Here is an 11,237-nt window from a genome sequence, read left to right as displayed (position 1 = left end):
CTGTGCGTTTTATACAGACACAGAGAGATAAGGACTCTGACAATTGTTAAACAATTGAATAACAATCTATTTCAGAGAGAGAGAGATAAATAATCGTGGATCCATTTCAGGACATTAACTGGTGTCTTCCTGGTGTTTGTGCTGCTTCTGTGTCTACACGAGCAGCTGTTCACGCTCTGATTATTATTATCTCTTTGATTTTCTATTGCACCCATATAAAATCAACATTCAAGTTGTTTATTACTATTATTTTACCCGTTGATTGTTATCTCAGAATCAGAATAAACTATTGATATGTTGATTTGTATTGACAATACAGGCAGGCCTATGTATAAAAAACATGTTTTCTCCTCCTAACAGAACAATATGAAATCGCTGCGGAGCCTCGAGGCATGCGCTCGAGACATGCGCCACATTCATGTGTAGCCTAATCAACCATTGAAACTGTGTTGCTATTGTCTTCGGTGTTGTTTAATGCACTGACAGTAGCTCAGGACTGATTTCCCTTCACAGAGGGCGAGGGGAAGATGGAGCGACGTGGAGCCTCAGCATCCGATAGCAGCAGCAGCAGCTCGGTGGCCGTCCGGCTCTGCGGTAGCTGTAGCTACATCACCGAGCCTCCATCCGAGCACCAGTCACCTCTGAAAATGTTGACATTCAGGATGATGAACCAGTGGTACCGCGCCTTATAACGAGCACCTGCGATGTTTACCGACAGGTCCGCGGGGCAAACGGGCTGTGATGCGGAGTCCGCCTCAGGTGCCAGACATATAAACACACAGACCTCTTTCGTATGCAACCCAGTCTTCCCACTTTCTCCCCCTCCATCCCTCCCTCCTTTTTTTTTTTTTTTTTTTGCAACCCCCCTCCTTCCTCCAATACACCGGAGTCCGGTGACTCCGTTTACGTTTTACGGTTGCTCCGCCCCTTATTCGGTTTTGTCCAAATCGGGCTTTTTGCGTCGCCGGAGCTCCCGATTTCAGTCCGACGTCATCACCGAGTAGAGAGAGGAGCTGACGTCGAGGCAGAGTCACCGAAAGGAGAGGGCACCGGAGAGGGAGGGGGGAGAGATCCTCCAATGCTAACACTGATATGAGACATATCTATACCCCTTCCTTCTCCACCCCCCTCCCTCCGTTTTACGTCGGTGTTGGTGCGTTGGGAGCCCCCCTACTCCGGCGGAGTCCCAGGCTATATAAGTGACCGGCGAGCAGAGTCCCTCAACCAGATTTAAGGGACCGGACTTGTGTGCGAGAGACGGCTACTACAGCCGCCGATTCACCTGCACTCCGAGAGGGGGGACAGACATCCAGCAGCCGGCCAGCACCGAGCTGGACGCTGTGGCGGAGCTAAAGCACACGGAGACCGGACAGGAGAAGGTTTTTGAAAACCTTGCTCTGGCGGAAGAAGAAAAAGACAACAACCCCAAAACAAAATAGCTGAGATGAAAGTCCAATAACAAAAACTCAGTGCTTCTCCACTCCTACAGCCTGTCTCTTAACACATCTCGGAGACAGCGGCACTTCGGCCGAGGCACGACGTGAACGCAGCAGCGCAACTCTCCAACTCTGCATCTGGAGGAATTTCGACAGTTTTCACCACAAAACAACCAACCAACCAACCAACCGTTTCACAATGTACCGCTCAACCAAAGGAGCTTCCAAGGCTCGACGGGACCAGATCAACGCCGAGATCCGGAACCTGAAGGACTTGTTGCCCATCTCCGATGCAGATAAAGCGCGACTCTCATACCTGCACATCATGTCACTCGCCTGCATGTACACCAGGAAATCCGTCTTCTTCACTCAAGGTAAGAACGAATTTACTCTGAATGGGGGAAAGAAAAGCAAAAAATAAATAAATAAATAAAAAACGACCTGTTGATGAATCTCGTGTAGCACTGCTGCATAGAGAGACTGCAATCTCTCGCAGGAGCGGAATCAACAAGTGTTTTAGTGGCCACAGCCGCAGGTGTCTTGATATAAATCAGATTTTTTTATTTTTTGGGATCACCTGTGGAGCTGCGGGTTATCAATTGATCGATAATGGTCGGTTTAAGCGGGAATGTGATAGAGAAATGTGTTAAATATCAACCTGTAGCTGTCCATGGTGCTGAAATACCTCAACACTGTGAGGACAGCCGCACCGCTGTCCACGGTGCTGAAACCCACTGCGGCCACCGTTTCCCCTATTGCGGAGCTCATATGCTGCTGTTCGCTCTCTATTAGGTTCAGATTCACTGATTAAACTTGACATCTAAGTGTTTTGTTCCCTTTTCTCTCTCTCTCTCCAGAAACGGGAGCTGCCGCTAGTCTTGAAGAGAGCGCGCGGTTTCTGTCTTTCCACGAGCTGTCGGAGTTGATGCAGGCGCTGCCGGGTTTTCTGATGCTGGTGACCGGGGAGGGGAAGCTCCTCTACCTGTCAGACAGCGTCTCCGAGCATCTCGGACACTCCATGGTGAGTCTACACAGACTGAGCCGCTGCTTTTAGTGGTTGGTTGGTTGGTTGGATGGATGGATGTTCGAGCTCCATCTCGAGCTTCATAAAATAACCGGTCTGTTTGTTTCTTTCAGGTGGATCTTGTGGCACAGGGGGACAGCGTGTACGACATCATCGACGCCTCAGATCACTTCATCATGAGGAGCAACCTGTCCACCTCGACGTCACTTGAGATAGGTACGACAAATTGCACTATTCATTTGACAAGTAGGATTTTTTTGTTCTCTGTCTATTGATCAAGTATCATTTGATTTTTATTTATTTATTTATTTTTTTTAACAAATCTCGTCTCCTCTCCTCCTCTACAGATCGCCTCTTCCGCTGTCGCTTCAACACCTCCAAGTCCGTGCGGAGGCAGAGCGCCGGGAACAAGCTGGTTCTGATCCGGGCTCGCTGCCTCTCTCCCCCCTCCCCCTCTCCTGCCGCCGGGTCCTACTGGACCTCCAACCCGGTCTGGGTGTGTTTCTGCTCCCCTCTGGAGCCCCACCCGACCCGCTCCACCCCGGGGCCAGAGAGGGAGTCGACCTCCGCCTCTCCCCTGGCCGAGGCCAACCTGTTCCTGGCCTGCTTCTACTCCCAGCACGGCCGGGACTTGAGGCTGCAGGCAGCACAGGACAGGTGAGCTCACACAGATAGAAACCCAAATGTTTCCACCTGTTGCTTTAATACGAGGTGGTGTATTAATGTGTTTATGAGATAACTAAGGCGGTAAAACATTATCCCTCTAACACATCACCACCCACTCTCCCCCTGCAGTGTGAGCGCCTATCTTGGCTTTGATGTGACAGCTTTACGCGCTCGCTCCTGGTACAGCCTCCTCCACCCACAGGATCTGTCACATGCCTCCGCTCAGCACCGCAGCCTATGTGAGTGTACTCTTCTTCACACATACCGAACAGTTACAACCATCCATACCCACACAGTTACACACACACACACACACACACACACACACACACACACACACACACACACACACACACACACACACACACACACACACACACACACACACACACACACACACACACACACACACACACACACACACACACTTTGAAAAACACTATGATGATTAATAGGATTACAAACCGATGCCAACTTGTGTTTGTGACTGTTGTTCAACAGTGAGAGAGGGAGGAGAGGGCAGAGCTGAGATGGTGGTGCGTGTGCAGGCTCAAGACCAGTCGTGGGTTTGGCTCTACATGGTGCTTCAGCTGCAGCCTGGAGAAATCCCCATCAGCAGCAGCAACTACATCATCAGGTATTTACTGTTTTTTTTGGGTTTTTTTTTTACATCACACACCTGCTGTCAGTGTAGAGACAGGGGAATGATGAATGAAGCCGACACACCACCGTGCTAATCCTCTGTTTCTTGTGTCTTTCTCAGTGAGTCTGAGGCCTGGTCCGTGCGTCAGCAGCTCACCTCGGAGCAGACCCAGCTGACCCTGGTCCTGACCGCTGGCACCTCTCAGCAGGAGGGTCTCAGCCTCCAGTCCCCAGAAACCCTGTCCAGCCCAGACCAGGTCTTCACCCCGGGCAGCAGCGGCCTCTCTGCCCAGTCCTTCGACTTCAGCACCGCCGGCTGCAGCGTGGGCTCCTCTGATGAACCGGGGAGCTCGGCCGCTGAGCCCATGCAGCTGGAGGGAGACCCCCGCTCCAGTATTTCCTCTCTGGAGGAAGAAAGCTTCTTTCAGCAGCAACCTGCCGAAAGCCCCTCCGCCGCCTCCTCCCCCACCCCGGTCACTGTTGAGACAGTGGCAGACTTAGACTTTTTAACCCAGAACATCCTCCTGCCGCCCTCCTTCCAGCTCGACCCCCCGCTGCCCCCCCTCCCCCTGCCCCTGCCCCTCCCCCCCCTGCCCCTCCCGCCCGTCCCCACCTCGCAAGCTCAGCAGACCAAAGAGTTTGTGTGCACGCCCCCCTACACTCCCCTTGTCAGTGGGCCCAGCTTCCCGTTCGGCGAACCCCTGTTCAGCTTCGACCCCACCGGCACCACCACGCCTCCGCCCTCCGCCACAACAGCCACCGCCTCCACCTCCATGGCGCCCACCGCGTCCTCCACCGCCCCGCCGACCACCGCCCCCAGCCCCACTCCCCCCACCACCCTCTCCAGCAAACTCCCCCTCGCTCTGCCGACCCCGTCCACCGACCTCCTCTTCCCCATCGAGCCCTGCAGCGGCTCCCTCTACGAGAAACTGCCCCCGACCCCCGACAGCCCCGGAGACGGCGACTGCACAGTGATGACCCTGCCCGAGGTACGGGGTCCGCTGTATGTAGATGTGCCACTGGGGCCCCTCCAGTGCCCCCCCGAGGGCCTCCTCACCCCGGAGGCGTCGCCCGGCAAACAGCCCTGCCTCTCCTTCTTCTCCCTGGAGAGAGAGCGGGAGAAGGAGAGGGCGGAAATCTCTCTGCTCGCTCAGCACATCAGCTCGTTGGCAGAGGGGTTCTACCTGGATCCACTCCTGTCCAAACTCTCTCCTCCCTCCATGTCCCCCTCCTCCTCCCCCCCCTCCCCCTTCCTGTCTCCCACCGTAGAACCTGCTGACGTTGATTCAGTCCATATGCTTAGGGAGTTTTATCCCATCAAAGCGTGGAGAGGTCTGGACTTTCCCATCTTCCTAGACGACGATGACTCTCTGTTTGAAGAGAGCATCCTAGAAACCCTCCTCCAAGACGACTTCGCTCCCCCCCAGTCCCCCCCCATCCGCTCCTCCCTGTCTCCCTGCGCCTCCCCTCTGCCCAACCCTTCCTCCAGCCCTCCAACCTCTCCTCAGACCCCAGTGTGCTGGCGCCAACCCTCCCAGTTTGAGGGAGTGGGCCACTTCTGTAGCGTCCAATCGGCGCAATGTAACTCCATGGCTGGGTGCGGGGCGACTGTGGCTGCTGAGGCCGGGGGAATGGCGGAAGGGGAGGGGCTAGCGGAGGAAGCAATGGAGATCGAGGTGGTGTCATCTCCAGTGTCCTCCTGCTCCTCCATCCCAGCTTCCCCTCCCCTCATCCTCACTGCCTCCCCCAGCTCCGCCACCTCCATGCCCATCGGCTCGCCCTCGCCCGCCGTGTCTTGCACTCAGTCCCTCCTGGAGGAACTGGCCGTCCTGGAACCCATGTTTGGGGCAGGTGCCTCGATCGCCCCTGGCTTAGGGCAACAACCTGAGTTGTATCAACTCCAATGTCATCCATCGCCACAGTGCTTCCACAAAGGTAAGCACCAGCCTCGCTTTTCTCATTCAGAAACAAGAGACATTTCTCTTCAATGAGATGAAAAACCATTCTCTGAAAACGCATCACTAACTTCTCTCTTTCTTTCTTTTCCTCTTTTGTCTTTCAGATGGGAGTGGAAGTGTTCCTCCGTTCTAAAATAAGTCTGTGACTTACTTCATTAAGTATGGCATATTGTCATATTTTGTGGAGCCCCTTTTACTGAAAAGTAAAAAATAATTAAGTGTATAAATATACATAATGTATATACAACTTAAGGACTTTAACTCCTACATGTCTCCTCAGAACAAAGATTGGCTTTATATTTTTGTTGTCATTTCTGTATACTACTACAAACCTGGTGCAACATTTACATGATGGTGCAACCATATGGACTCATAACTGACTGGGTTTTGAGTCCATGTGGTGCTTCAGCTTCTCTGTAACACGAGCTTCAGATATGATCAGACAGAGAAAAACATCTCTGAACTTGTAAGCGCTGTTTAACTTCCAGACGCGCATTTGTATTCACTCGTAGTGAAAACTGTTGTGAACAAAACATGAATTCATTTCTTGCTATTTCAATAGGGAGATGAACTATAGCACTTTTTTGCTTGACATGCAGCAACGCAAACCCAAACCTCAAACGTAATGAAAGTCAAATGTTTACAAATTGTTTACATACTTACAGATGACCACTATCAGTAGATCAAAAGTAGAAAGATTTCTAGCTGTGAAATCTTCTGTTCAGCCTTCAGAGCTGCTGCGGCTCTGGTTTTGATAGCACTCAGTCCTCACGGCCTTAGTGTGGCTACATCGAAACTCACAATAGTCTTCGACTTTAAACATGAGATACTTTGAGCTTTGAGTTTGCGGCTTCAGACCTTTAACATTTCATATTTATCTCTCCATCTAAAAATCTTGTGTATCAATGTGATGTGCAAACAAAAAAGAAAACATGTGAAGAGATCCTGGCATGTGAAGATCTCGAGAATGTCGAAGGTGTCCATTTGCTTTTACGAGATGTAACACCACACAAAAGATTGTCTGGAAGTTTTGCCGGAGCTCTGATCATGCCACAAAATCCACTGCTACGTTGTACTGTACATTAGACTCTGAATGTGGGCTCTTCAGGTCCCTCCCGGCCTGAGGGCAGTCGGCTGGATATTCTTGCAGCATCAATATTTGCAATGCTGGCAGCTTATAGCGGCTCCTGTGTGCCTGAAACGGCCCTGACCTGCTGAACTCTTTATCATGTCCATTCACCATGGACAGTTACATCGTTGCTCCACTGGAGCGCGGTGTAGTGAGGCACAATTGACTATGTGAATGAGTGATTCTTCTTTTTTGAGAGGGGTTAGAATACAAAAAGTTTTGTTTTAAAAAATGAAAATAGGGATGGGGTGCTATTTCTATTCAGTTACCAAGCGACACGGGTTGAGAATGGTACTATTCCCATGGTGTCGACATGCTCACGTAGAGTTGTCTACGGTCAAGTAAAGGATTGATTCCTACGTTCTAGCTATTAAAGGCTAAGTTAATATACATGTGTAAAATTATATTATTGTACGTGTGATATTTGAAAAAGTTGTTTATGCATATGCATTATGTCTGTGGATATAGGCATATGTTCTTTTCAGAAAGGTTGTACACATTTGTACATTTGTATGAAACAGTTATTGGTCTGTATATATAAGAAAGAGATTTTTATTGCCCAAGATGGAATATATTGTAAACATCTTACTTACTGCAGAATGGACATTGTGGACCAGTGTTCTTATGTGATGCTTATAAGTGTATTTGGTTGCCATACAAATGCATTTATATTAAAGTGCACTTAATGCGGCTGATGCATTTGTGTCGTCACAGTCAAGCCCCCCGCTCCTCTCTTTCTCTCTCCGCCTCATCATCATCACCAGCATCATCATCAGCATCATCATCATCATCATCATCCCACCATCCCTGCCTCTTTTCGCTCCCTCCCGTACACTCTCCTCCATTTCTTCCCCTGGAGCGAGTTTCGCTCAGCAACAGCACTGACGCACACATGACGAGACAGAATGAGACACTATCTGACTCAGACTGACGCACACACTTGGCATCGAGGTTTTTGCGTGCAAGGACGTGCACACGGGCTCACACAGATGGCCTCCCACTTATGATGATGCACACACACACATAGTAGTAGGCATATGAACGCCCCCCCTCCTCCCTCCCTCCCTCTCTACAAATCACAGTAGCCCACATTCACTTGATGTACCTGCGACTCTATCTGCGCTCTGCGTGGTGTAAGGCTCCATATATAGGCATTCCTGCTCAAGAGCTCTGACTGAAGCAGCCTCCCATCTATTCTCAGCCTCCATTCAGAAGGATCAGAGAGGGGAGGGCCGGGGAGATAGAGAGAGAGAGACACACACAGAGAGAGAGAGAGAGGGGGGAGACAAAGAAAGAGAGAGGGGAGGCTAAAATTAGAGGTACAGTAAAAAGGAGATGTGGGACAAACTGATACTCCGTCGCCACAGGATGAAAAGATGAACAAAACCAAAATCACAGAAAAAAAATAAAACATAAAAGAACCCATTTTCTGCAAATCAGGACAGAAAGAAGATGGAAGATGGGTTTTATGGATTGAGGCCTATAATATCTTTTCTGCCAGATCTCATCATCTCTGCCACAGAATAGATGATACAGAATTGATTATATGTAATGAGGCGAAAGCTTCGAACATTATATTTTCTCTCTGCAAAGCGAACATTTTGTTCCATCACTGGCTGCTGCTGCTGCTAGTGCAAGTGTATGTGTGTGAGATGGAGAGAAGATGAGCGGAGGAGGCTGCGTTGCACAGCTGACTGCTGCTATCCTCTGGCAAAGACAAGTACTGCACCGCACAGGAACATATTGTATGTTGTGTAAGGAGCCATGTTAGGAAAAGGTTATGAGGAGGGCAGTGATAAGGACATGGTCTGATATTAAAGAGTAGTTTGACCAAATAACTTTACCGAAGTAATAAAGATCCAAATGATTTTGTTTGAGTTAAATGTGGAGTCTAGCCACAGCTGAGTGATACAGTTGAAATTATTTATGATGATATTCAAGGATAGATACACATTTTTAATACTCACATGCTCATATGTAGGTAGATCAGTTATTATTGTTGCTGAAATTGCTGCTCCTGTCCCGAGTGGATTGAAGACTCCTGTTCCCTCTGTGTTTCAGAAAGCACCTCCCTGCTGAGCTGTGGTGGAAGGACAGTAACACAAAGGTGCAAAACAAATGGCCAAATATATAAATCAAAATTACTACAACCCAGTGTGCTTTACAATGTTCTCACACACTTATTCCAAGATTCAGCTACAGTCACAACTAAAACAGATAAAAATGTGAACTTATCCTTTAATAATAATATTTTCTGGTGTTTACTGTATATAATTATAATATAAATGCAGGTAAACTCACAATACAGTACGCTCACCTTATGTTTCAATCAATTAACTGTGTTAACTGCTGCTCACAAACGAAGCCACAAATGTCACAAAAGTGTGAAAATGTCGCTTCAAATGATTCTGGAGTCTGATGTGAAATCTCCAAACCACTTGTTTTATCATAGCAACAATACAAAACACAAAGAAACGCAGCAACTCCTCATTTCAGAGGCTGCAGCCAGTTAACTGTTGGTATTGCTACTTGATAAACAACTAAGTTGACTCTACAGATGGCTGACGTTCACTTCCGTTAACTGGCTTAGTGATTGATTTATTGACACAGCATCATGAGGCCAAAGCATTAGGGTAAAAACTTGTGGTCATCTCCAGAAAACAGAAGCGATGACAACATCGTTTATTTATGTGCTTCGACAAACTTAATCATGACGTTACTTTATAATTCCAGTGAAATTCAATAAACAATAAAACTGAGTTATGCCCCCGCCCCCGCCCAGGAGTCCATGTGATTTATGCAATAAAACATGAGATGAAGCCTTTAGGTCTGATAGACTGATAAGACGTGTTTGAAATGTGCAGGAAACCATCTGTACAACCTCACAAAAAGGCAAATCGCTTCCGGAAGTGTTAATAATAGATAATAACATCAAAGAGACTGAATGTACAAATTCTTCCACGACAGAGCAATTACAGTTTCATTAGCTCAGCGCAGAGGAAATCAGACACTCAGCATCATAAATATTTCCAAAATCTGAGTGGATCTTTTTGTTGCCAAAACGTACGCAATATAAATTATTCCAATTCATTGTGAATCAGGTCAGATCAAGTGTGAATAAAGAAAACACACAAATAAAGCACATAACAACCTACTATTTATTAAGATCCGACACACACACACTTACAATAGTTCTGGATGTGCTACATTTATATAAAGTCAATATAAACAGGAATGGGAGAGGGGTCAGTGTTGGACGTTGGAGGTCTTCATTTCTTTTTGCTCATCAAAGCTTCGGCTGCAGCGGCCGCAGCTGCTTCTGCATCAGCTTTCAATTTCTCCTCCCTCTGCTCCAAGAAGACTCTGTATTCATCAGCTGAGAGACTGAAGAAGAGGAGGAGAGAGAGGAGGAAGAAACATGACACCCTGTTAGCCAAACTGTCTGAATCATTAGTGCAGAAACATGAACAATGTTCAAAGGCTGGGAGTCAAAACGTTGAGGGTCCTACATCTATAAATTTAACATAGGTGACGATCAACATGTTTCCAGTGGATACGGTCATTAATTAACAAACATTTATACTTGAGATGAGACCATCCATCAGTTTTCTGCAACGCTGACTTTGGCGTCAGTCTCCTGGAGTCAAAGAGGAGGAGAGGAAACGTCTTCTCTCTGGTTTCAACATGGTGCAGCAGCGCTCAACAACCATCCAGGGAGAAATTGTAAAGGTGGAAGAAGAGACACCAATTTCTCCAGTGACGGCGCTCTCAATAAATCATAACGCACTGCAGCGGCGAGACATGCTAGCTTTTAAGCAAAGGGGAAGAAAGGGATTGTGGGAGGGAAAGGGGCAAAGTTGTTAACTGAAGTAGAAACAGAAGCAGCAGGTTGAGAGAGTTTGGTCCCTTTTTTTTTTCACTTTTGTGCTGAACCATTTGTCTTTGTCAGGTGCTGGTGTTATCGTGTCCTCAGCCACGAATGGATGAACATCGTGTCAATACAGTCGTGCAGTGGTTAATGAAATATTACTGAAGCCAAATTACACCAGACACAAAAACTAGAACCATAATTCAAATCTGAACTTATACTGTAGAGAAATACTGTGTAGAGGTGGCGGACGCAGACAGATGTTAAATACTCGTATAGGAAGATACTGAAAAGACAGATAAGGAAATCTGTCTTTTCTGATTTAATGGTTTATTGTGATAAAAATATTCATTTTCAAACTCTATTATGTAGAAAAAAATGAACATAAATCTTCAAAATACAGAAACTATAAGTCTTCAAGAACTCACTTGTTTCCTCGTGAGGTATCATATCATTTACTATAAAGAGATCAGAGCAGGATAAATAACAGAGGGCGACATCCTCACTTTTTATC

At 47.7% G+C, this 11,237-nt stretch overlaps 2 protein-coding genes across 2 annotated transcripts in view; one reads left to right on the top strand and one right to left on the bottom strand.

The window, feature by feature from the left end:
- The first annotated feature begins 1,055 nt into the window (after positions 1-1,055).
- Positions 1,056-7,544, top strand: npas4a (neuronal PAS domain protein 4a). Its single transcript, XM_085789565.1, has 8 exons — positions 1,056-1,810; positions 2,294-2,457; positions 2,574-2,676; positions 2,808-3,117; positions 3,256-3,365; positions 3,628-3,763; positions 3,890-5,703; positions 5,831-7,544. The coding sequence occupies exons 1-8, from the start codon at positions 1,636-1,638 to the stop codon at positions 5,857-5,859; spliced, it is 2,841 nt and encodes a 946-aa protein (XP_085645691.1). The 5' UTR covers positions 1,056-1,635; the 3' UTR covers positions 5,860-7,544.
- Positions 7,545-9,995: 2,451 nt separating this feature from the next.
- mrpl11 (mitochondrial ribosomal protein L11) overlaps positions 9,996-11,237 on the bottom strand; it is a 41,353-nt gene continuing 40,111 nt past the window's right edge. Inside the window, exon 6 of the mRNA XM_085789564.1 lies at positions 9,996-10,239. Within this exon, the coding sequence (XP_085645690.1) occupies positions 10,125-10,239 (115 nt within the window). The 3' untranslated portion in view covers positions 9,996-10,124. The remainder of the gene's footprint in view (positions 10,240-11,237) is intronic.

Source organism: Trachurus japonicus, chromosome 10 (assembly GCF_045865225.1).
Source record: "Trachurus japonicus isolate A0001 chromosome 10, Traja_1.0".
NCBI lineage: Eukaryota > Metazoa > Chordata > Actinopteri > Carangiformes > Carangidae > Trachurus > Trachurus japonicus.
Note: the sequence above shows the minus strand (reverse complement) of the source record. Positions and strands in the feature narration are given on the sequence as shown.